Below are 26,670 nucleotides of genomic sequence, written 5' to 3' on the forward strand. Positions count from 1 at the left end.
TCCCTCATCCCGATTGATGGTTTCCTTGGGCCGCTTCCTTAGTTCGATCGCCTCCTTAGTCCATCGTTTGAATTTTGTTACTCTCTATGCCGATGATTTTGCCGTTGTCCCGGTCTATGATGTGGTTATTTGTTTTGCAATGATCTGATATGGCTGATTTGAAGATTTCCTGTTCGGATTTTTGTTTTTTAGGCTTCCAGTTGTCTCTTTTTCGCATTCTTTCTGATCTTCTTTCTTCCTGGTGTTGAATGCCCTCTCGGTTTCTCCCATGTATGATTTTTTTGCGTGATTTACACAGGATTTTGTAAAAGACATTGCATTTCTTGTCTTGTTCTATTATGTTTTTTGGATGTAGAAGTAACTGTCTTGTTTTTGTGTGAGGTTTAACTGTTGTGTTTATGTTGTGTTTTTCATGACCCGCTGTATTGGGTTTCTTCTTTGTTCTCTTTTCTTTATTTAGGGACCGCAATGTCCCTTTGGGACAGAGGACCCTATTGTTATTGTAAGGTTTTATTAGGGCCCGCATGGCCCATTGCATAAGGACTCCCAAAGGGAGTCCTTATGCAATGGGACATAAGGACCTATTGAATATATAAGGTTTTATTATTATTTATTCTTTATTCTTCCGCCGCCACATTAAACTGTAATTTGACCCACTTAACATGCTTCAAAACTCACCATATTTGACCCACACATCAGGGCCTGCGAAAATTGCCTTTTTTTTTAAAAAACGAACCACAAAACTCAAAATTGCGCTCTAGCGCCCCCTAGGAAAAAAAAAAACTAGACTGCCTGTAACTCCCACTAGGAAGGTTGGAGAGACATGAAACAGGCCTAAGTCAGACTTCTATGTAGGTCTGACTTAGACCTACATTTCATAATAGTACATTCTCGGGCTAAAATCAACAGGAAGTTGGCAATTCCCCCTTCAAGACAAAAAAGTACTAAAAACACTTTTGCCTCTTTGAGCTGTAATTTGACCCCCTTAACATGCTTCAAAACTCACCAAACTGAACGCACACATCAGGACTGGCAAAAATTGTGATCTAATAAAAAAAACCTAACCCCAAATCTCAAAATTGTGCTCTAGCGCAATTTTTTATTAAAACGCACAAAAAACTGCTCCTCGGATGAAAAAACTGACAAAACTGCCTGTAACTCCCACTGGGAAGGTCGGAGAGACATGAAACAAAAATCTATATGTAGGTCTCACTTAGACCTACATTTCATAAATTGACAACCCCCAGCAAAAATCAACAGGAAGTTTGCTATTCCCCCTTCAAAACAAGATTTTTGTAAAAACCGGTCACCTTCCTTCAAAATCTATCTTTGTCGTTTCGGCTTCAAACTAACACAGGAGAGAGATTAAACCCTTGTGTATAAAATAATAGAACAGCGTTTTAATACCTGCTCCGGTTTTGATTTTATGACCCTTCAAAGACCCGCTGCGCTGATGCTGCTGCGCTGCTGTTTTTTTAAGATGGCTGCTTAAAAGCAGGAAGCACCAGCGTGCCCACACAATGCAGACAAGGTAGGTACACTAGACAAAAGTCTTGGGACACTTCAGACTACCACCGGACAAAAGTATTGGGACACTTAGGACGACAACTGGACAAAAGTTTTGGGCCACTTGGGACTAAAACTTGACAAAAGTATTGGGACACTTGACTACAACTTGACATAAATATTGGGACACTTCGGATTACCACTGGACAAAAGTATTGAGACACTTAGGACTAAAACTTGACAAAAGTATTGGGCCACTTGGGACTAAAACTTGACAAAAGTATTGGGACACATAGAACTACCACTGGACAAAAGTATTGGGACACTTAGGACTAAAACTGGACAAAAGTATTGGGACACTTAGGATTAAAACTTGACAAATGTATTGGGACACTTAGGACCACAACTTGACAAAAGTATTGGGACACTTACTACTAAAACTGGACAAAAGTATTGGGACACTCAGGACTAGCACCTGCCAAATATGCGGGCCCGACCAATGCTGCTTGCAGCTTTAATTATTATTATTCCGCCGCCTCTTTGAGCTGTAATTTGACCCCTTTAACATGCTTCAAAACTCACCATATTTGACACACACATCAGGACTGGCGAAAATTGCGATCTTATCAAAAAACCAAACCCCAAAACTCAAAATTGCGCTCTAGCACCCCCTAGGAAAAAACTCCGACAAAACTGCTTGTAACTTCGGGTAGAAATGTTGTAGAGACATGAAACAAAAACCTCTATGTAGGTCTGACTTAGACCTAGATTTCATACATTGACATTTTTCAGCAAAAATCAACAGGAAGTTGGCAATTCCCCCTTCAAAACAAAAGTTTAGTAAAAACAGTCACTTTTGCCTCTTTGAGCTGTAATTTGATCCCCTTAACATGCTTCAAAACTCACCAAACTGGACACACACATCAGGACTGGCAAAAATTGCGATCTAATAAAAAACACAACCCCAAAACTCAAAATTGTGCTCTAGCGCCCCCTAGGAAGAAAACACAGACACAACTGCTCCTAGGAAGAAAACTCAGACAAAACTGCCTGTAACTTCCTGTAGGAATGTCTTAGAGACATGAAACAAAAACCTCAATGTAGATCTTACTTAGACCTACATTTCATTTATTAACAACCCCCAGCAAAAATAAACTGAAAGTTTGCTATTCCCCCTTCAAAACAAAAGTTTTGTAAAAAACGGTCACCTTTTTTCAAACATTATCTCCTCTGAGCGCGTTTGTCGTGTCGGCTTCAAACTAGCACAGGAGAGAGATTGAACCCCTCTGATTAAAAGTTGACCAAAGAGTTTTAATTACTGCTCCGGTTTGGATTTTATGTGCCGTCAAAGTCGGTCCCGTCCATCGCTGCTTGCAGCTTTAATTAGGGCCCGCATGGCCCATTGTATAAGGACTCCCAAAGGGAGTCCTTATGCAATGGGACATAATGACCTATTGAATTTGTAAGGTTTTATTCTTTCTTATTATTATTATTATTATTCTTCCGCAACTTTGCGCTGTAATTTGACCCCCTTAACATACTTCAAAACTCACCAAATTTTACACACACATCAGTAATATACGGCAAAACTTTTGATAAAAAAACCAAACCTCACAACTCAAAATTGCGCTCTAGCGCCCCCTACGGAAAAAAAAACTAGACTGCCTGTAACTCCCACTAGGAAGGTCGGAGAGACATGAATTAAAAACCTTTATGTAGGTGTGACTTAGACCTAGATTTCATAATAGTATATTCTTGGGCAAAAATCAACAGGAAGTTGGCAATTCCCCCTTCAAGACAAAAAAGTACTAAAAACAGTAACTTTTGCCTTTTGAGCTGTATTTTCACCCTCTTAACATGCTTCAAAACTCACTAAACTGAACACACACATCAGGACTGGCAAAAATTGCGATCTAATAAAAAAAAACCTAACCCCAAATCTCTAAATTGCGCTCTAGCGCAATTTTTGAATAAAACGCAGAAAAAATTGCTCCTCGGAAGAAAAAAATCACAAAACTGCCTGTAACTCCCACTGGGAAGGTCGGAGAGACATGAAACAAAAACCTCTATGTAGGTCTCACTTAGACCTACATCTCATAAATTGACAACCCCCAGCAAAAATCAACAGGAAGTTTGCTATTCCCCCTTCAAAACTAAATTTTTGTAAAAAACCGGTCACCTTCCTTCAAAAACTATCTCCTCTGAGCGCGTTTGTCGTTTCGGCTTCAAACTAACACAGGAGAGAGATTAAACCCTTGTGATTAAAAGGACAGAAGCGCGTTTTTTTCTAACTGCTCCGGTTTTGATTTTATGAGCCTTCAAAGAACCGCTGCGCTGATGCCGCTGCGCTGCTGTTTTTTTAAGATGGCTGCTTAAAAGCAGGAAGCACCAACGTGCCCACACAATGCAGACAAGGTAGGTACACTAGACAAAAGTCTTGGGACACTTCAGACTAAAAGTATTGGGACACTTACGACTACCACTGGACAAAAGTATTGGGACACTTAGGACTAGCACCTGCCAAATACGCGGGCCCGACCAATGCTGCTTGCAGCTTTAATTTTTACTTGTTGTTCCCCTTTTTTGATGGCCCAGGTTGGATTTTGGCAGTTTTTGAGTGCATTTTTGACATGTTTCTCTTCTTTTTTTCTATCTTGTTCTTCTGTTTTGATGTTGGCCCGTTCATAGAGTGTTCTCACGACTGATAGTTTGTGTGCTGTGGGATGTTCGGAGGTCCAGAGTATACGTTGGTTAATGTGTGTCGGTTTTCGATGAACAAGCAATGTTTTGACTGCCGTCATCTTTGCGGTGGATTTCATGTTCAAAAAAAGTTATGGTCCCGTTCATTTCCTCATGTATAAATTTAATGTTTCCAGTCTTGTCAATACTGTTGAGGTGGTCTGAAAATATGGTCTGATTACAAGAAAAGTGTATATGAATAAGAAGACATAATGAACCTTTTTGAGCAAGCTCAATTTCTGTTGATTTTTAGCAATATTTTATTGTACTTGTATGATTTGCAGTATACTCTGATTTGTTTATGCATTTTATGCCTACATGTAACTTTTTGTTGTTTTACCTCACAGATAGAGAACGACCCTCAAGAGTTTGCACTATATTGCGTTCACCAGAGTGGTGGTAAGGTTTGTGTATTATAATCCAATCAGTGAGTACTTCAGTGACTCCTGCAAGTGGATGTTGACGTCTGGTTTTTTGTGTAGAAAAGAGAAAGATGACCAATCAAGACCAGCCGCTGTGGGAGCGTATACTGATGGGGCCCTCGGATGACATCATGAAGATCTTCTTGATGGACATGGATGAAGAGGAAGTCAGCAACGACGTGAGTGTGTCAGTCACATATATATATATATATATATATATATATATATATATATATATATATATATATACATATACAGGTAAAAGCCAGTAAATTAGAATATTTTGAAAAACTTGATTTATTTCAGTAATTGCATTCAAAAGGTGTAACTTGTACATTATATTTATTCATTGCACACAGACTGATGCATTCAAATGTTTATTTCATTTAATTTTGATGATTTGAAGTGGCAACAAATGAAAATCCAAAATTCCGTGTGTCACAAAATTAGAATATTACTTAAGGCTAATACAAAAAAGGGATTTTTAGAAATGTTGGCCAACTGAAAAGTATGAAAATGAAAAATATGAGCATGTACAATACTCAATACTTGGTTGGAGCTCCTTTTGCCTCAATTACTGCGTTAATGCGGCGTGGCATGGAGTCGATGAGTTTCTGGCACTGCTCAGGTGTTATGAGAGCCCAGGTTGCTCTGATAGTGGCCTTCAACTCTTCTGCGTTTTTGGGTCTGGCATTCTGCATCTTCCTTTTCACAATACCCCACAGATTTTCTATGGGGCTAAGGTCAGGGGAGTTGGCGGGCCAATTTAGAACAGAAATACCATGGTCCGTAAACCAGGCACGGGTAGATTTTGCGCTGTGTGCAGGCGCCAAGTCCTGTTGGAACTTGAAATCTCCATCTCCATAGAGCAGGTCAGCAGCAAGAAGCATGAAGTGCTCTAAAACTTGCTGGTAGACGGCTGCGTTGACCCTGGATCTCAGGAAACAGAGTGGACCGACACCAGCAGATGACATGGCACCCCAAACCATCACTGATGGTGGAAACTTTACACTAGACTTCAGGCAACGTGGATCCTGTGCCTCTCCTGTCTTCCTCCAGACTCTGGGACCTCGATTTCCAAAGGAAATGCAAAATTTGCATGGTTGGGTGATGGTTTGGGGTGCCATGTCATCTGCTGGTGTCGGTCCACTCTGTTTCCTGAGATCCAGGGTCAACGCAGCCGTCTACCAGCAAGTTTTAGAGCACTTCATGCTTCCTGCTGCTGACCTGCTCTATGGAGATGGAGATTTCAAGTTCCAACAGGACTTGGCGCCTGCACACAGCGCAAAATCTACCCGTGCCTGGTTTACGGACCATGGTATTTCTGTTCTAAATTGGCCCGCCAACTCCCCTGACCTTAGCCCCATAGAAAATCTGTGGGGTATTGTGAAAAGGAAGATGCAGAATGCCAGACCCAAAAACGCAGAAGAGTTGAAGGCCACTATCAGAGCAACCTGGGCTCTCATAACACCTGAGCAGTGCCAGAAACTCATCGACTCCATGCCACGCCGCATTAACGCAGTAATTGAGGCAAAAGGAGCTCCAACCAAGTATTGAGTATTGTACATGCTCATATTTTTCATTTTCATACTTTTCAGTTGGCCAACATTTCTAAAAATCCCTTTTTTGTATTAGCCTTAAGTAATATTCTAATTTTGTGACACACGGAATTTTGGATTTTCATTTGTTGCCACTTCAAATCATCAAAATTAAATGAAATAAACATTTGAATGCATCAGTCTGTGTGCAATGAATAAATATAATGTACAAGTTACACCTTTTGAATGCAATTACTGAAATAAATCAAGTTTTTCAAAATATTCTAATTTACTGGCTTTTACCTGTATATTCAGACACTTTATGAATTTATTATGGGTCTACTGAAAATATGAGCAAATGTGCTGGGTCAAAAGTATACATACAGCAATGTTAATATTTGCTTACATGTCCCTTGGCAAGTTTACCTGCAATAAGGCGCTTTTGGTAGCCATCCACAAGCTTCTGCTTGAATGTTTGACCACTCCTCTTGACAAAATTGGTGCAAATCAGCTAAATGTGTTGGTTTTCTGACATGGACTTGTTTCTTCAGCATTGTCCACACATTTAAGTCAGGACTTTGGGAAGGCCATTCCAAAACCTTCATTCTAGCCTGATTTAGCCATTCCTTTACCACTTTTGAGGTGTGTTTGGGGTCATTGTCCTGTTGGAACACCCAACTGCGCCCAAGACCCAACCTCCGGGCTGATGATTTTAGCTTGTCCTGAAGAATTTGGAGGTAATCCTCCTTTTTTCATTGTCCCATTTACTCTCTGTAAAGCAGCAGTTCCATTGGCAGCAAAACAGGCCCCGAGCATAATACTACCACCACCATGCTTGATGGTAGGCATGGTGTTCCTGGGATTAAAGGCCTCACCTTTTCTCCTATAAACATTTTGCTGGGTATTGTGGCCAAACAGCTCCATTTTTGTTTCATTTGACATCACATGGACAAAGATAAGACCTTCTGGAGGAAAGTTCTGGTGTCAACACCATACCTACCGTCAAGCATGGTGGTGGTAGTATTATGCTCTGGACCTGTTTTGCTGCCAATGGAACTGCTGCTTTACAGAGAGTAAATGGGACAATGAAAAAGGAGGATTACCTCCAAATTCTTCAGGACAAGCTAAAATCATCAGCCCGGAGGTTGGGTCTTGGGCGCAGTTGGGTGTTCCAACAGGACAATGACCCCAAACACATGTCAAAAGTGGTAAAGGAATGGCTAAATCAGGCTAGAATGAAGGTTTTAGAATGGCCTTCCCAAAGTCCTGACTTAAACGTGTGGACAATGCTGAAGAAACAAGTCCAACAAATTTAGCTGAACTGCACCAATTTTGTCAAGATGAGTTTTGGTTGAATTTTGTCAACAATTCAAGCAGAAGCTTGTGGATGGCTACCAAAAGCGCCTTATTGCAGGTAAACTTGCCAAGGGACATGTAAGCAAATATTAACATTGCTGTATGTATACTTTTGACCCTCACATTTTCAGTAGAGCCATAATAAATTCATAAAAGAAGCAAACTTCATGAATGTTTTTTGTGACCAACAAGTATGTGCTCCAATCACTACATCACAAAAAAATAAGAGTGTTCTTTACAAGTGTATGTAAACTTTTGACCACAACCGTGTATATATATATGTATATATATATATATATATATATATATATATATATATATATATATATATATATATATATATATATATATATATATATATATATATATATATTAGAGATGCGCGGATAAGCAATTATTTCATCCGCAACCGCATCAGAAAGTCGTCAACCATCCGCCATCCACCCGATTTAACATTTAATCAGAACCGCACCCGCCCGCACCCGCCCTTTGTTATATATCTAATATAGACGATGCAAGGCATTAGTGAGGTTATAAAGCTTTTGCCTGTTAAAGAAAGGAGACTGATCCAATGCAGCACAGACATTCGCGTGCCACGCTGTCACGGCCCAGACGCACACCAGTGCGCAATCATATGGGAGCCGCGCTGAGCGCACCTCCAAGCGCGTCTCGCTGCCGGCGACGGCCGGGTATGGGCCCGACGCTCCAGCGCCATCCATTTTCAGGGCTAGTTGATTCGGCAGGTGGGTTGTTACACACTCCTTAGCGGGTTCCGACTTCCATGGCCACCGTCCTGCTGTCTATATCAACCAGGGTGAGCCCCACCCCTTTCGTGAGCGCACTGCACGCGGAGTGACCCCTGTTACGCGCCCCCGGCAACAGGGGTGGCGGGCAGGTAAGCTGCGCGGGCGGAGCGCGCGGAGTAACCCCTGTTACGAGCCCCCGGCCACGGGGGTGGCGGGCAGGTAAGCTGCTTACCTGCTGCGCGTGACGCCGGCCGCGGCGAAGGCGGACGAGGCGGGGTGTCGGTGCGGTGGGCGCGGTGGTGACCCTGGACGTGCGTCGGGCCCTTCTCGCGGATCGCCTCAGCTACGGCTCCCGGTGGGGCCCTCTCGGGGTAAGGGGCCTCGGTCCCGGACCCCGGCGAGGCGTCCCTTCTCCGCTCCGTAAAAGTGTCCATCTCTTTTTTTTTTTTTTTCTGTTGTGGCATATGCTGCAGGTGCCTGCTCGTTTTTCGTATGTGGGTAACAACATTTAACTATGTATATATATTTCCCAATTGGTTTAACTGCCACCCGCCTGAATCTATTTAAAATATATATTTTTTTTTTTTCAACCGCCCGACCCGACCCGCGGATAAAATCAAATTTTTTTTAATTTCATCCGCCCGATCCGCGGATAATCCGCGGACTCCGCGGTTGTGCCCGCAAACCGCGCATCTCTAATATATATATATATATATATATATATATATACATATATATATATGAATGATATAAACTCATTACATTCAAAGTGAGATTAGTCAAGCCTTTATTTGTTATGATTTCAATGATCATAGGTTACAGTTTTTTAAAACCCTAAAATTGTCTGATTGCCAATTTGTCAGCCACAGTTATCAAAATGATATCAAACAAAGGCTTTAATTATCTTGAGTTGCAGGTTATGCTTACATTAGTTTGACCTTGTCAAATCTAATTGCTGCAATAAAATAACCTTTGCACTCATGTTGTTTTTCTTTGGACCACAAAGATCCGATTCAGTTGAATCAACAGCATCTCTGCTGGTTAGCTCACTATATTTTATACATTTTATACACTTCTTCTCTAGTTTATGTACATCCTATAAGCAACTCAGATCCTACTGCATACAACCTTTGCATTAATACTTTTGTGCGTTTCTCTGGGAATAATATTTGACTTGATTTTCATTTCATTCACACCCTTCAGGTGGCCCAGTATCTTAACTTGGAGCTTCCCATTCTGGAGCAGGTTTTACTAAATCTTCGAGAAGAGGAGAACAAAGAGATCCAAATGGTTATTAGCAAGTGAGTATCCATTTTGTTGCTTCATCTCTGGCATACTTGCCAACCTTGAGACCTCCGATTTCGGGAGGTGTGGTTGGGGGCGGGGTGTGGTTAAGAGGGGAGGAGTATATTTACAGCTAGAATTCCCCAAGTCAAGTATTTCATATATATATATATATACACATATATACATATATATACTGTGTATATATATATATATACACATATATACATATATATACTGTATATATATATATATATATATACAATAAATACTTGACTTTCAGTGAATTCTAGCTATAAATATATATTTATTTTATTATATATATATATATATATATATATATATATATATATATATATATATATATATATATATATATATATATATATATATATATATATATATATATATATATATATATATATATATATATATATGTATGTGTGGGAAAAAAATCACAAGACTACTTCATCTCTACAGGCCTGTTTCATGAGGGGTTCCCTCAATCATCAGGAGATTTTAATGGGAGCATTCACATACCATGGTTTATATAGAGCACAGAGTGGGTAGGTACAGGCTGGCGTAGGGGCGTGGTGATTGGCTCATGTGTTACCTAGGAGGTGTTTCCGTCTATGGCGGCATGTTGTTACAATTTCGCTGCGCTTGTTGAGGGATGACAGGTCTGGACGGTAAATAATAAACAGTTTCTCTTTCAAGCATAGGTTGCATCTTTTATTACCACTATTGTAAGGTGTGCTGGATGCAAGAATTTGCCATGTTGTTGAATATTCAACATTATTGTCTTTGAGGTCCCAAATGTGAGCCAATCACCACGCCCCTACGCCAGCCTGTACCCACCCACTCTGTGCCCTATATAAACCATGGTATGTGAATGCTCCCATTAAAATCTCCTGATGATTGATGTCTTAATAGGGTTATCCAAAAAATAGTGCTCGATACCGTAGTAGAGCGCAATATATGTATGTGTGGGAAAAAGAAAAAGAAATAAATAAAAAAATAAAAAAATAAATAATATATATATATATATATATATATATATATATATATATATATATATATATATATATATATATATATATATATATATATATAAAATAAATACTTGAATTTCAGTGCTCATTTATTTACACATATACACACACACAACACTCATCTACTTATTGTTGAGTTAAGGGTTGAATTGTCCATCCTTGTTCTATTCTCTGTCACTATTTTTCTAACCATGCTGAACACCCTCTCTGATGATGCACTGCTGTGTGGCACGCACAAAAGTGCCTTCATCAAATGCACTAGATGGCAGTATTGTCCTGTTTAAGAGTGTCACAACATTGCTGTTTACGGCACGGACCTGAGTCCGCCTGAATTTCGGGAGATTTTCGGGAGAAAATTTGTCCCGGGAGGTTTTCGGGATAGGCGCTGAATTTCGGGAGCATGGCAGCTCCCGCCATCAGTGTGTGAATGGGTGTGTGAATGGGTGAATGTGGTAATACTGTCAAAGCGCTTTGAGTACCTTGAAGGTAGAAAAGCGCTATACAAGTATAACCCATTTATCATTATCATCTCCACTTAAAATTGCTTGTACTGATGAAAGTTTGTTAGTATTGAAGCCGCTCCGATTCTGGTTGAAGATGAAGTCCATCAAAAAGTTGTTCTGCCAAAAGTTAGATAGATAGATGGATTCGTCAATTTTTGTAGATAGCATTAGTCACTCTTTCCCGGAAACAAAAGTTCTGTTGGTAAATATCTTCACAACATCGCCAAAATTACAGTATTTTTCGTACTATAAGACGCACTTAATGTCCTTTTATTTTCTCAAAAATCTACAGTGCGCTTTATAACCCTGTGCGCCTAATTTATGCATTATTTTCGTTGTGCTTATCAACATTGATGCAATTGTATTTGATACACGGTGTAATGATCAGTGTGACCAGAAGATGGCAGTCACACATAAGAAATACGTGTGCACCGCAAGTTGACGCCTGTTCGATAAATGACGCTGGAAAGCAAGCCCACGACTTTGATATTCCGTTGAAAATATAAAACATCGTCAAAATGTTTTTGTACGACTTTGGTAAGCTACGAAGCCGCACCTCTTGATGGATTGTCAGAGCATTACGGCTACCATAGTCAGACGTACCGTGCTTCAACATACAGGTATTTTTATGGTGTGTGTTTAAGGGCACCTATTAGGAGACATATTATCTGGTTTTTTGATTTGCAATATTATGAAAAAAACAACTTTTCTTAGCTCTGTCAGTAAACTTGCTATAGAAGTGCTAAAAGCTACCGATACAAGAAAAATAACGGGGAGCAGACGCTGTCGAAGTGGAGCTACATAGAAAAGACTACCCACAAAACTGTGCTTCCTGAAGAGATGAAGATGGTCTGTAAAAAACATCATCTATGCAACATTTTGACCAAAGCACATACTTGCCAACCCTCCTGGATTTTCCGGGAGACTCCCGAAATTCAGCGCCTCTCCCGAAAACCTCCCGGGACAACTTTTCTCCCGAAATTAGGCCACGCCCCCTCCAGCTCCATGCGGACCTGAGTCCGCTTTCCCACAATATAAAGAACGTCTACAGTAAAGCAGTCCGTCTGCCGTAAACAGCAATGTTGTGACACTCTTAAACAGGACAATACTGCCATCTAGTGCATTTGATGAAAGCACTTTTGTGCGTGCCACACAGCAATGCATCATCAGAGAGGGTGTTCAGCATGGTTAGAAAGATAGTGACAGAGAATAGAACAAGGATGGACAATTCAACCCTTAACTCAACAATGAGTAGATGAGTGTTATGTGTGTGTATATGTGTAAATAAATGAACACTGAAATTCAAGTATTTCTTTTATTGATTTATATATATATATATATATATATATATATATATATATATATATATATATATATATATATATATATATATATATATATATATATCCATCCATCCATCCATTTTCTACCGCTTATTCCCTTCGGGGTCGCGGGGATAGATAGGTAGATTGGTGTATTCTAGCTGTAAATATACTCCTCCCCTCTTAACCACGCCCCCAACCACGCCCCCGCCCCAACCACGCCCCCCGCACCCACCCCCCACCTCCCGAAATTGGAAGTCTCAAGGTTGGCAAGTATGCCAAAGCACCACCATTACATGTTATGTAGACCAGTGTTTTTCAACCACTGTGCCGCGGCCGTGAGATAGACCACAAGGAAGTCTTTTCCATGTAGAAAAGAAAATCATAGTATGGCCTATTTAATGCGGCATATAATCCGGTGCGCCGTATAGTCCGTAAAATACGCTAATACTAAGCCAAAGTTGAAGGTGCTTTTATTATTGTCCATTCTTTAACATGTACAAGACATATAAGAAAATGAAATTCAGTTTTGGGCACAGTCCCACTAAGAGCAGACATACGTTACAGGGAGACAAGACGGGACCGCCAACGGATCAGCCACTTACGGGGCCCCTTAAAAAAGGTGGGAAACAGGTGATATTGGGGAAGGGGGGAAGAGTAAAAAAATATTCAGTCAAAAAACCTCATAGCCATAGCACACATAAACATGTTACTAGAGATGTCCGATATTATCGGCCGATAAATGCTTTAAAATGTAATATCGGAAATTATCGGTATCGGTTTCAAAAAGTAAAATTAATGACTTTTTAAAACGCCGCTGTACGGGGCGGTACATATCCGGTTAAAACACGAACATAGCGCATACTTGCCAACCCTCCCGATTTTCCCCGGAGACTCCCAAATTTCAGTGCTCCTCCCGAAAAATCTCCCGGAGCAACCATTCTACCGAATTTCTCCCGATTTCCCCCCGGACAACAATATTGGGGGCGTGCCTTAAAGGCACTGCCTTTAGCGTCCTCTACAACCTGTCGTCACGTCCGCTTTTCCTCCATACAAACAGCGTGCGGGCCCAGTCACACAATATATGCGGCTTTTACACACACATACAGTAAGTGAATGCAAGCATACTTGGTCAGCAGCCATACAGGTCACACTGAGGGTGGCCGTATAAACAACTTTATCACTGTTACAAATATGCGTCACACTCATACTTGCCAACCCTCCCGGATTTCCTGGGAGACTCCCGAAATTCAACGCTTCTCCCGAAAACCTCCCGGGACAAATTTTCTCACGAAAATCTCCCGAAATTCAGGCGGACTCAGGTCCTCCACAATATAAAAAAGCGTACCTGCCCAATGACGTTATAACTGTAGAATGATGGAGGGCGAGTTATTGGTTTCTTATGTGGATTTATTGTTAGGCAGTTTCATTAACGTCCTCCCAGCGCGGCAACAACACACAACAACAGCAGTCACTTTTTTTGTATACCGTAAAGCAGTTCGTCTGCCGTAAACAGCAATGTTGTGACACTCTTAAACAGGACAATACTGCCATCTAGTGCATTTGATGAAAGCACTTTTGTGCGTGCCACACATCAATGCATCATCAGAGAGGGTGTTAAGCATGGTTCGAAAAATAGTGACAGAGAATAGAACAAGGATGGACAATTCAACCCTTAACTCAACAATGAGTAGATGAGTGTTATGTGTGTGTGTATATGTGTAAATAAATGAACACTGAAATTCAAGTATTTATTTTATATATATATATATATATATATATATATATATATATATATATATATATATATATATATATATATATATATATATATATATATATATATATGTATATATATATATATATATATATATATATATATATATATATATATATATATATATATATATATATATATATATATTTATAATAAAAAATCTCCTGACGATTGAGGGTACCCCCCTCATGAAACAGGCCTGTAGAGATGAAATAGTCTTGTGATTTTTTTCCCACACATACATATATATATATATATATATATATATATATATATATATATATATATATATATATATATATATATATATATATATATAATTTACTGAACGTCAAGTATTTCTTATATATATATATATATATATATATATATATATATATATATATATATATATATATATATATATATATATATATATATATGAAATACTTGACTTGGTGAATTCTAGCTGTAAATATACCCCTCCCCTTTTAGCCACGCCCCCAACCACGCCCCCGTTCCACCCCGACCACGCCCACCCCCCTTCCCCCACCTCCCGAAATCGGAGGTCTCAAGGTTGGCAAGTATGGCCACACTGTGAACACACACCAAACAAGAATGACAAACACATTTCGGGAGAACATCCGCACCGTAACACAACATAAACACAGCAGAACAAATACCCAGAACCCCTTGCAGCACTAACTCTTCCAGGACGCCACAATATACACCCCCGCTACCACCAAATCCCGCCCCCCAACCCCGCCCATCCCCTCCCACCTCTTATTTTGGAAAACCTTGTTTTTGATTGATTGATTGAAACTTGTATTAGTAGATTGCACAGTACAGTACATATTCCGTACAATTGACCACTAAATGGTAACACCCCAATAAGTTTTTCACACTTGTTTAAGTCGGGGTTCACGTAAATCAATTCATGGTAAAGTTACATTGTTTAATGCATCCAGCGGGGAATCACAACAAAATTAGGCATAATAATGTGTTAATTCCACGACTGTATATATCGGTATCGGTTGATATCGGAATCGGTAATTAAGAGGAATATCGGATATCGTCAAGAAAGCCATTATCGGACATCTCTACATGTTCAGAATCAGAATCAGATCACAATACCTTTATTGTCATTGTATGGAAATAACAAAATTGGACAGCAATCCAGCTCAGTGCTTTGAAAACAATCCTACATAAAATAGTCTTAAGACAACAACAATAATAAAACAATTTTCAAAATAAAAAACATAATAAAATGTTAAAAACATATTGCACAGCAGATCTCTATCAGAGGTAAGCAAGTAATAAAGTGGTGAGTGTTCAGGTGAGTGCGGAGTTTAGGGCAATAAGGATAGAAACGGTTTTTCAGTCTATTTGTCCTTGCTTTGATGGTCTTATAGCGCCTCCCTGAGGGCAAGAGTTCAAGCCAGTGGTGACCTGGGTGGGATGAGTCCCTGAGGATGCTGTTTGCTTATGTTACATATAATCACAAAACTTGCAACAGAGGGGAGGGGGAGTGGGGGCCACGAAGGACCGGCTGCAGCTAAAAAGCGCTACTCGGCACAAATAACACAAATACTGCAATGTAATACATCAATTAAACTTAATGTAGGCCAAAAACATGTAGAATGTGCTTTAAAAAATAAAAATAAAAACACACAATTTAGTGAAGTTGCGATATGTGAAGGATAAGGATATATTCTTGATGGTTTGTAGAGTTGCGACGTAAAAGTTGAGGTATCACGAGATGGACTTAGAAACAACAAAGTTTGAATAACATCCTAACACCCAATCAATGGTGCATGCGTGTGTGTTGTGTTAATATAACGTGTAGTATGTTGTGTGTTGTGTTAATACGTGTGTGTGTGTCTCTCACAGATACCACAAACATCACAGACTACTCTCCCGGACGTTGAGCTGCAAGATTTCACCTCACATTGAGACCAGTGTCTGACAGGATGCACTTCCCGGAGAACTAAGCTGGCTAAATTGTGACTTGTGGATTTTTAAGCAAACAGGAACAGGCAAAGAAAAACTGCTGCCAATTGGAATATGATGGTAATTAAACTGTAACAATAGCAATGTCATGTAAAGAAAGCACTAGCAACTTGTGTCTGCTGGCGATCAGAGGTGTCAATTGAGGGCCACATCGCAGAGGGCCACTTCTAACAGTGAAATATTTTATTAAACAATTGCCTAAGCATTTGATGATTTGTTTTTTTTAAGTAGAATGTAAAAACAATTTGTCGATTTTACAGTAAAAAAAAAAAACTGACAGGTCAGTCGCAAAAATTTAAATTTTTTCAGCATGTTGCTGTAAATGGAAATAAAACAGTACCACCGTTTGTTACGGTCAGGCCCTGCCCTAACCAATCTGGCGCCCTAGGCAAGATTTTAGGTGGCGCCCCCCCCACATCGGCAGTGAAGTGTATATACTCACAAGAAACCGAATAGCTTTGTCTTTGACCTTTTTTTTTTTACTTACAACTATACCTAATATATAAAGGGGTGGAAAAGTGACTATTACCTGCAGGGCAAACATTAGCTAACCAGAAGGCAATAACAATGTAAACAAAAAACACCTGCTTAAAAGATAATTTTGTAACAAATAATATTTCTATTAAATAGGCTTTACTTTGCATTTTAATTAACGTGGGATTATTTTTTGTATTTAGAAATAATAGTACCAACTTTTTTTTTTTTCTTTTTTTTTCCCCCCAACATTTGTGGCACTGGCATGGCGCCCCCTGATGGACGGCGCCCTTAGCATTTGCCTATACGGCCTATGCCACGGGCCGGCCCTGGTTACGGTACAAAACTGGCAGCTCAGTTGATAGAATTTTACTGTAAAATGTACAGTGTTTATTTACTGTAAAAATACAACTGCATTTTTACAGAAAAATGTTGGCAACTTAGCTGCCGGATTTTACCGTAAAAACCACAACTGTAGATTTTACCGTGGACTATTGTGAATAGCTTAACAGTACCACCGTTTTTTTACCGTAAAAAAAATGGCAGCACAGTTGCCAGCATTTTATGGTCAATAAACAGTTTTTTTCATGTACAAAACGCTGTAAAACCACAGTAAGTTTCATAAAGTCGCATTTATCAAATTTGACAATTTGATGAATGACTTGCTTTGAAATCATAAGTCAAGCAGATTAAAAAAAAGTATTTATTTCTAGTTCAACAAAAACATTGTTTGAATGTACGATCATATATTTGTCACATTATAATATTTATGTTGAAAAAATATGCGATTGCAATGACTACATGTTTTTTTTTTTTTCTGTCAAAATGGACAAAAACTAATGCATTTAGTGAGAAAATATAAAGTACTTTAATGACGTATATTCATACTTGCCAACCTTGAGACCTCCGATTTCGGGGGGGGGGGGGTGGTCGGGGCATGGTTGGGGGCGTGGTTAAGAGGGGAGGAATATATTGACAGCTAGAATTCGACAAGTCAAGTATTTCATACATATATATATATATATATATATATATATATATATATATATATATATATATATACTAGAGATGCGCGGTTTGCGGGCACAACCGCGGAGTCCGCGGATTATCCGCGGATCGGGCGGATGAAATTTAAAAAAATTAAATTTTATCCGCGGGTCGGGTCGGGTCGGGTCGGGTCGGGTCGGGTCGGGTCGGGTCGGGCGGTTGAAATTAAAAAAAATTAGATTTTAAATAGATTCAGGCGGGTGGCAGTTAAACCAATTGGGAAATATATATACATAGTTAAATGTTGTTACCCACATACGAAAAACGAGCAGGCACCTGCTGCATATGCCACAACAGAAGAAAAAAAAAAAAAGAGATGGACACTTTTACGGAGCGGAGAAGGCCCCCGACGCCTCGCCGGGGTCCGGGACCGAGGCCCCTTCCCCCGAGAGGGCCCCACCGGGAGCCGTAGCTGAGGCGAGAAGGGCTCGACGCACGTCCAGGGTCACCACTGCGCCCACCGCACCGACACCCCGCCTCGTCCGCCTTTGCCGCGGCCGGCGTTACGCGCAGCAGGTATGCAGCTTACCTGCCCGCCACCCCTGTTGCCGGGGGCACGTAACAGGGGTCACTCCCCGCGCAGTGCGCTCACGAAACGGGTGGGGCTCACCCTGGTTGATATAGACAGCAGGACGGTGGCCATGGACGTCGGAACCCGCTAAGGAGTGTGTAACAACCCACCTGCCGAATCAACTAGCCCTGAAAATGGATGGCGCTGGAGCGTCGGGCATATACCCGGCCGTCGCCGGCAGCGAGACGCGCTTGGAGGTGCGCTCAGCGCGGCTCCCATATGATTGCGCACTGGTGTGCGTCTGGGTCGTGACAGCGTGGCACGCGAATGTCTGTGCTGCATTGGATCAGTCTCCTTTCTTTAACAGCCAAAAGCTTTATAACCTCACTAATGCCTTGCATCATCTATATTAGATATATAACAACGGGCGGGTGCGGGCGGGTGCGGTTCTGATTAAATGTTAGTTCAAGTGGATGGCGGATGGTTGACGACTTTCTGATGCGGTTGCGGATGAAATAATTGCCTATCCGCGCATCTCTAATATATACATACATCCTGAAAATATGCAAACAAAACTGTGTTTGGATAATTGATACTTCAAACTTGCATAAATAAATATTAAGGAATATAACATAACTTCAAAATGTATTGAATAAAATGCTAAAGTTGTTGATAAACAAGCAATTATTTTAATAATTAAATATGGTCATTTTAAATGAATTATTATGATAATTTAAAATTAATTATTTTAAATATGTTTATTTTAATGTATAATTATATGGCTGGATGTAATGAGTCAGAAAAAAATAAAAATACAATTCATTTTGATGTTTTTAGCTAAATATAGTCAAAATGTATTTAGTTGTTTTTTTTGTAATTAATAAATATATTTATTTTTAGGTAAGATAAACGTAATAATACAATTTATCTCTAGTCTGGATGATTTAGTTCTTGATTTAGTTCTTGGAGGGGGCGTGGCCTCCAGCTCCGGCTGAAAATCGGGAGATTTTCGGGAGAATATTTGTCCCGGGGGGTTTTCGGGAGAGGCGCCGAATTTCGGGAGTCTCCCGGAAAATTAGGGAGGGTTGGCAAGTATGCGTATATTATTTCCAGGGCCAAATAAAATGATGTGGCGGACCAGATCTGGTCTCCAGGCCACCAGACAGCCTCAAGTAACATGTCTAACTCTCTGTCTTAACAAGACGACCACTTCACCAATATTGCTTTCCATTTGTAAACCAATCTACTTCCTAATTAGGTTCATTAGTCCAGTGTTTTTCAACCACTGTGCCGCGGCACACTAGTGTGCCGTGAGATACAGTCTGGTGTGCCGTTGGAGAGTATCTAATTTCACCTATTTGGGTTAAAAATATTGTTTGCAAACCAGTATTTATAGTCTGTGTTGTTGTTGAGTGTCGGTGCTGTCGTGTAATTTTTTATTACTATATTAGTCTATTTATATCTGCATTGTCCTTTCCATCCTTACACTTTCCATCATTGTAACTGAGCTACTGTGTTGAACAATTTCCCTTGTGGATCATTAAAGTTTGTCTAAGTCTAAGTCTACCGTATTTTCCGCACCATAAGCCGCCCTGGGTTATAAGCCGCGCCTTCAATGAACGGCATATTTCAAAACTTTGTCCACCTATAAGCCGCCCCGTGTTGTAAGCCGCATCTAACTGCGCTAAAGGAATGTCAAAAAAACAGTCAGATAGGTCAGTCAAACTTTAATAATATATTAAAAACCAGCGTGATGTGGGCGCGCATGGAGTCGTATATCAACATGGACGGAGCTGCGTGAAAAAAGCCACCCGGCCTCTTCGCGTAAACTTACCTTAACCACTCGCTCATCTTTTCTTCATCCATCCATCCCTTCGAGTTAGCTTTTATGATGACGCCGGCTGGAAAGGTCTCTTTTGGCAAGGGCTTCCTTTTGAATATCACCATGGGTGGAAGTTTCTGGCCATTAGCATGGCAAGCTAGAACCACAGTGAAGGATGACTTCTCATTCCATGTGGTGCGAATATTCACCGTACGTGCTCCCGTTGTATCCACAGTGCGGTTCACAGGAATATCAAAAGTCAGTGGAACCTCGTCCATGTTGATAATGTTCTCTGGCCGGATCTTTTTTTCAGCTATCTTGTTTTTACAATATGCACGGAAAGTAGCCAGCTTTTCTTGAAAGTCTTTAGGCAGTTGCTGTGAAATAGTAGTCCGTGTGCGGATGGAGAGATTGCGTCTTTTCATGAACCGGATCTCTGTCGCTTAGTAGGAGCCATTTTGTGGTCTTTACAGATGTAAACACACAAAGGAAATGAAACGTAATATCCGCGCGCTTCTTCTTCTGCTACGCGGGCGGGTGGTTGCTTACAGTAGAAGAAGAAGCGCTTCCTGTTCTATGGGGGCGGGTGCTTACCTTGGCGGTTGCTTGCGTAGAAGAAGAAGCACTTCCTCTTTTACCGGGAAAAAAGATGGCGGCTGTTTACCGTAGTTGCGAGACCGAAACTTTATGAAAATGAATCTTAATATTAATCCATATATAAAGCGCACCGGGTTATAAGCCGCACTGTCAGCTTTTGAGTAAATTTGTGTTTTTTAGGTGCGGCTAATAGTGCGGAAAATACGGTAATACTCTTCCATATCAGTAGGTGGCAGCCGGTAGCTAATTACTTTGTAGATGTTGGGAACAGCAGAAGGCAGCCTAAGAAAGGTGAGTGCCCCTAAGAAAAGGCATTGAAGCTTAGGGAAGGCTAAGCAGAACAAAACTAAAACTGAACTGGCTGCAAAGGAAACAAAAACAGAATGCTGGACGACAGCAAAGACTTACTGTGGAGCAAAGACCAAGTACATCCGAACATGACATGACAATCAACAATGTCCCCACAAAGAAGGATGAAAACAACTGAAATATTCTTTATTGCTAAAACAAAGTAGATGCGGGAAATATCGCTCAAAGGAAGACATGAAACTGCTACAGAAAAATACCAAAAAAAGAGAAAAAGCCAACAAAATAGGAGCGCAAGACAAGAAGTAAAACACTACACACAGGAAAACAGCAAAAAAAGTCCAAATAAGTCAGGGTGTGATGTGACAGGTGGTGACAGTACACCTACTTTGAGACAAGAGCTATAGCGATGCATGCTTGGTTATGCTTTAAAGTCATATCCAACACTTGCGAGAACGACTTTTTACTGTCAATATTGGCTGCTGAGTTTAATTTTTTTTATGTTTTCTGCTGGTAGTGTGCCTCCGGATTTTTTCAACGCAAAAAAATGTGTCTTGGCTCAAAAAAAGGTTGAAAAACACTGAATTAGTCAGCATTTACTTGATCTGCTGCATAAGATTAGGTTCAAACCAGCAAACAAGTCTGTCGGAAATTGTATAAATATAGTATTCTATTACGTTTATAATTGCCTCTTTTCAAACCGAGCTGCTCAACAAATTGCACAAAACATGGTGGCTGAGCTTCTAAATATTATTGTTACTTTTACCTAAAAAGTAATTAAGTGTTTTCAGGGTCTGTAGGTTGTAAAAAAATATTTGTGCTGTATGATTTTGTACATGCTTACTGGGAAATAAAAGTGTCATAATCCGTGGTCCGAATCATGTTTTCGTTATGTTCTGTTAGTTTGACTCCATAGTTCCTGTTTTTTTGTGCACTCTTGTTTGTTTTGGTTGCCATGGTTGCGTATGATTTTCCCCTGCCGCTGGTGTTCGGGACGCACACCTGGCTCTAATCAAGAGACATTATTTAAGCCTGCCTTTGCCAGTCAGTCGGCTGGCGTCATTGTTTGTGTGCCATGCAATGCCATAGTTTATGCTAAGTGTTTACTTCATGCCTTGCCAAGTAAGTCGTGTTTGTTTCATGCCACAGTTTCGTGTTTGTTCCACGCCATAGTTCATGCTGTTTGTTTCATGCCACAGTTTCGTGTTTGTTCCACGCCATAGTTTATGCTGTTTGTTTCATGCCACAGTTTCGTGTTTGTTCCATAGTTTATGCTCAGTGTTTACCTCATGCCTTACCAAGTAAGTTTTGTCTGTTCCATGCCATAGTTTATGCTAGTTGTTCGCTTCATGCCGTGTCCCTGTAAGTTTTGTTTGTTTCATGCCACAGTTTCGTGAAGTTCCATGTTTCCTGCCCTAAGTCTTTGCATTAGCTCCAAGTGCGATTGGCACCTTGTTCCTCCGCCTTGTTTTCTGTTTTGTACCTCGTTGAGTGTAATTCAAGATTAAATCATGTTCCTACCTGCAAGTCATGTCCGGAGTCGTCAGTTATTTAAGCCTGCCTTTGCCAGTCAGTCGGCCTGGCGCCATTGTTCGGTTCATGTCTGATTCCAAGTTTATGCCAAGTAGTGATGGGTCCGGCAACACCGATGCATCGGCGCATGCGTCGAGCTCATAGAGTAAAACCCTGTGTCGGTGCGCGTACCGCTTTTAGAAAGTCACGTGACCGATCATGAGCTGTTTTGGTCACGTGACCGATACGCGAACTGTGTCGCACTGACGCCTCCTCTGTGCCCTGTGAGCGGCTCTTTTCTACAGCCGGAGAAATAATAACTAAGAAGAGAAATCGTCTAAAATGTAATACGTCGGAAAAACTTTTTTTTTTTTTTTTTAATAAAAATGTGTAAAAAAAATAAAATTAAAAAAATTCCCAGTCCACAATCATCCACAACACGTTCTCTTAGATTTCCATGTTATGATACATGTTCACATTATTTATTGACTGTATCTAAAAAAGATAAAAATATATTTTTTATTTAAATGAAGATATGAAATAATCCTAAATGAAATACAATGACTTGGTTTATATTATTGTATATACTAGGGCAGGGGTCACCAACGCGGTGCCCGCGGTCACCAGGTAGCCCGTAAGGACCAGATCAGTCGCCCGCTGGCCTGTTCTAAAAGTAGCTCAAAGAGCAGCACTTACCAGTGAGCTGCCTCTATTTTTTAAATTGTATTTATTTACTAGCAAGCTGGTCTCGCTTTGCTCGACATTTTTAATTCTAAAAGAGACAAAACTCAAATAGAATTTGAAAATCCAAGAAAATATTTTAAAGACTTGGTCTTCACTTGGAATAAGCGGTAGAAAATGGATGGATGGATGGGTCTTCACTTGTTTAAATAAATGCATTTATTTTTTACTTTGCTTCTTATTACTTTTAGAAATACAATTTTAGAGAAAAAATACAACCTTAAAAATGATTTTAAGATTTTTAAACAAATATACCTTTTACATTTCTTCCTCTTCTTTCCTGACAATTTAAGTCAATGTAATTTTTTTTTTTTTATTGTAAAGAATAAATATTTTAGCTTCTGTTTTTTTGACGAAAAATATTTTTTAATATTTCTTCAAACTTACTATGATTAAAATTCAAAAAAATTATTCTGGCAAATCTAGAAAATCTGTAGAATCAAATTTAAATCTTATTTCAAAGTATTTTGAATTTCTTTTAAAAAAATTTGTTCTGGAAAATCTAGAAGAAATACTGATTTGTCTTTGTTAGAAATATAGCTTGGTCCAATTTGTTAAATATTCTAACAAAGTGCAGATTGGATTTTAACCAATTTAAAACATGTCATCAAAATTCTAAAATGTATCTTAATCAGGAAAAATGACTAATGATGTTCCATAAATTCTTTTTTTAATTTTTTCAAAAAGATTCGAATTAGCTAGTTTTTCTCTTCTTTTTGTCGGTTGAATTTTGAATTTTAAAGAGTCGAAATTGAAGATAAACTATGTTTCAAAATGTTATTTTTATTTTTTTCGTGTTTTCTCCTTTTTTAAACCGTTTAATTAAGTGTTTTTTTCATAATTTATTCTCTACAAAAAACCTTCCGTAAAAGGAAAAAAAAAATGTACCACGGAATGACAGACAGAAATACCCATTTTTTTATATATATATACATTTATTTATTTAGGTATTCTTGTTTAAATCACACTTACGTGTAACTTACAAATGACAATATATTTATTTATCTAAGTGTGTATCAAACTGGTAGCCCTTCGCCTTAATCAGTACCCAAGAAGTAGTTTTTGGTTTCAAAAAGGTTGGTGACCCCTGTACTAGGGCATCAAATCAGTGTCAGTTGAGTCGGTCCATAGGTTGCCTGTAGGGATTTTTAATGTCCAGCAGATGTCAGTATTTAGTGACACAGTATCGACACAGTATCAATACAGTTTTGCAATGTGTCGAAACGCTTCATGACGCCTCATCAACCCATCACTAATGCCAAGTGTTCGCTTCACGTAAATTTTTGTTTGTTCATGCCACAGCTAGTACGATAAGTTTTCCTTGCCATAGTTTATGCTAAGTGTTAGTTTAGCTCCAACGCGTTGTGCCTTCGCCTTGTTTTCCGTTTTTTGTAGTACTTTGAGTTTTGAGAAGATTAATAAAATATGTTCCTACCCGCAAGCCTTGTCCAGAATAGTCCGTTTGCATCCCGGGAGAACAAACCTCGCAGTAAGCTGCAAAAACCCCGCCGTGACAAAAAAGATTACAACAAACAACATTGGTGTAATAAATCACATTTAATATAAAGTGGCATCCCAGTATTCCAAGCATATTTTTTGTGCAACATTTCAAATCACTTCAATATTGTATCAAAATGAAACAAAGTGTTCCTAAAAAAAAAAGCAAAACTAAACTTTGGGCACGGTCTTCTTGCACTTGTACTCCTGCATCTCATGTTTGTTGTTGCGGGGGTTGAACATCACCTCAAAGTGGCACTTGAGATGCTGCGAAGAGAGGAAATCAAATCAGTGCAAAGAAAAACTTAAAGAAAATAAATCTGACCATGGGAATGAAGACTGAGCGTTATTAAACATGTCGAGCGTGCGATCCTGAAGGCGACAAGCTACCGTATTTTCCGCACTATTAGCCGCACCTAAAAACCACAAATTTACTCAAAAGCTGACAGTGCGGCTTTTAACCCGGTGCGCTTTATATATGGATTAATATTACGATTCATTTTCATAAATTTTCGATCTCGCAACTTCGGTAAACAGCCGCCATCTTTTTTCCCGGTAGAACAGGAAGCGCTTCTTCTTCTACGCAAGCAACCGCCAAGGTAAGCACCCGCCCCCATAGAACAGGAAGCGCTTCTTCTTCTACTGTAAGCAACCACCCGCCCGCGTAGAAGAAGAAAAAGCGCGCGGATATACCGTACGTTTCATTTCCTTTGTGTGTTTACATCTGTAAAGACCACAAAATGGCTCCTACTAAGCGTCAGGGATCCGGTTCATGAAAAGACGCAATCTCTCCATCCGCACACGGATTACTATTTCACAGCAACTGATTTTCCTGTGAACCGCACTGTGGATACAACGGGAGCACGTACGGTGAATATTCGCACCACAGGGAATGAGAAGTCATGCTTCACTGTGGTTCTAGCTTGCCATGCTAATGGCCAGAAACTTCCACCCATGGTGATATTCAAAAGGAAGACCTTGCCAAAAGAGACCTTTCCAGCCGGCGTCATCATAAAAGCTAACTCGAAGGGATGGATGAAGAAAAGATGAGCGAGTGGTTAAGGTAAGTTTAAGTTCACGCGAAGAGGCCGGGTGGCTTTTTTCACGCAGCTCTGTCCATGTTGATATACGTATGTTTGTGATTGCACATTTGCGTACATTTTGGGAGTGAACAGAGTTGTTAGAACGCTGGTTTTTAATATATTATTAAAGTTTGACTGACCTATCTGACTGTTTTTTTGACATTCCTTTAGCGCAGTTAGATGCGGCTTACAACACGGGGCGGCTTATAGGTGGACAAAGTTTTGAAATATGCCGTTCATTGAAGGCGCGGCTTTTAACCCAGGGCGCCTTATGGTGCGGAAAATACGGTATATTTTTCCTGCAGACTAAGGTTGCCATTGCCAATGGCAAATAAAGCAGAGCAATGTGCTTCTCTTTACTCGTACTTTAACTCGGTGAAGTCAGCTGATGAAAATGCACAACCCAATGTTGTCAGGACGCGGACTATGGCGACGCAAATTACTGCGAGGATTGTTTTCCCAAGATTCAAAACGACTTGACTGGACATCGGATGAAGGAAAATACATGATTTAATTCAACACTAACAAAAAGTGTAAACAAAAGGCGGAGAACAAACTTGGCTATGAAAACAAAAAACTAGCACAAAGGCAAAACTATGGACATGAAACAAATAAACACTTACTGTGACAAGAACTATGGCATGGACTATGATATCAAGGGTATCATCAGGTAGCATGAGTGGTAAGGGTAATGTCGCCAGGCCGACTGCCTGGCAACTGCAAGCTTAAATAATAATGTCTCATCATTAGTGACAACAGGTGCGTGAATCAAAACACAAGCAGCAGGTGAACATCGTATGCCACCATGGCAACCAAAACAAGGGAGAGTAAACAGGAACTAAAAGCG

General features: G+C 39.9%; 2 protein-coding genes across 5 annotated transcripts in view; one reads left to right on the forward strand and one right to left on the reverse strand.

Moving 5' to 3' along the window:
* rassf6 (Ras association domain family member 6) overlaps positions 1 to 16,787 on the forward strand; it is a 52,615-nt gene extending 35,828 nt beyond the window's left edge. For all 4 annotated transcript variants that reach the window (XM_072915367.1, XM_061981096.2, XM_061981094.2 and 1 more), the window contains 4 exons: positions 4,593 to 4,644; positions 4,728 to 4,846; positions 9,511 to 9,608; positions 16,115 to 16,787. In XM_072915367.1, the coding sequence (XP_072771468.1) occupies positions 4,593 to 4,644; positions 4,728 to 4,846; positions 9,511 to 9,608; positions 16,115 to 16,190 (345 nt within the window). In that variant the 3' untranslated portion in view covers positions 16,191 to 16,787. The remainder of the gene's footprint in view (positions 1 to 4,592; positions 4,645 to 4,727; positions 4,847 to 9,510; positions 9,609 to 16,114) is intronic.
* Positions 16,788 to 24,782: 7,995 nt separating this feature from the next.
* Positions 24,783 to 26,670, reverse strand: part of LOC133619829 (cystatin-M) — a 28,876-nt gene continuing 26,988 nt past the window's right edge. The window contains exon 4 of the mRNA XM_072915482.1: positions 24,783 to 25,008. Within this exon, the coding sequence (XP_072771583.1) occupies positions 24,913 to 25,008 (96 nt within the window). The 3' untranslated portion in view covers positions 24,783 to 24,912. The remainder of the gene's footprint in view (positions 25,009 to 26,670) is intronic.

The sequence above is a fragment of the Nerophis lumbriciformis genome, linkage group LG20 (assembly GCF_033978685.3).
Source record: "Nerophis lumbriciformis linkage group LG20, RoL_Nlum_v2.1, whole genome shotgun sequence".
Lineage (NCBI taxonomy): Eukaryota > Metazoa > Chordata > Actinopteri > Syngnathiformes > Syngnathidae > Nerophis > Nerophis lumbriciformis.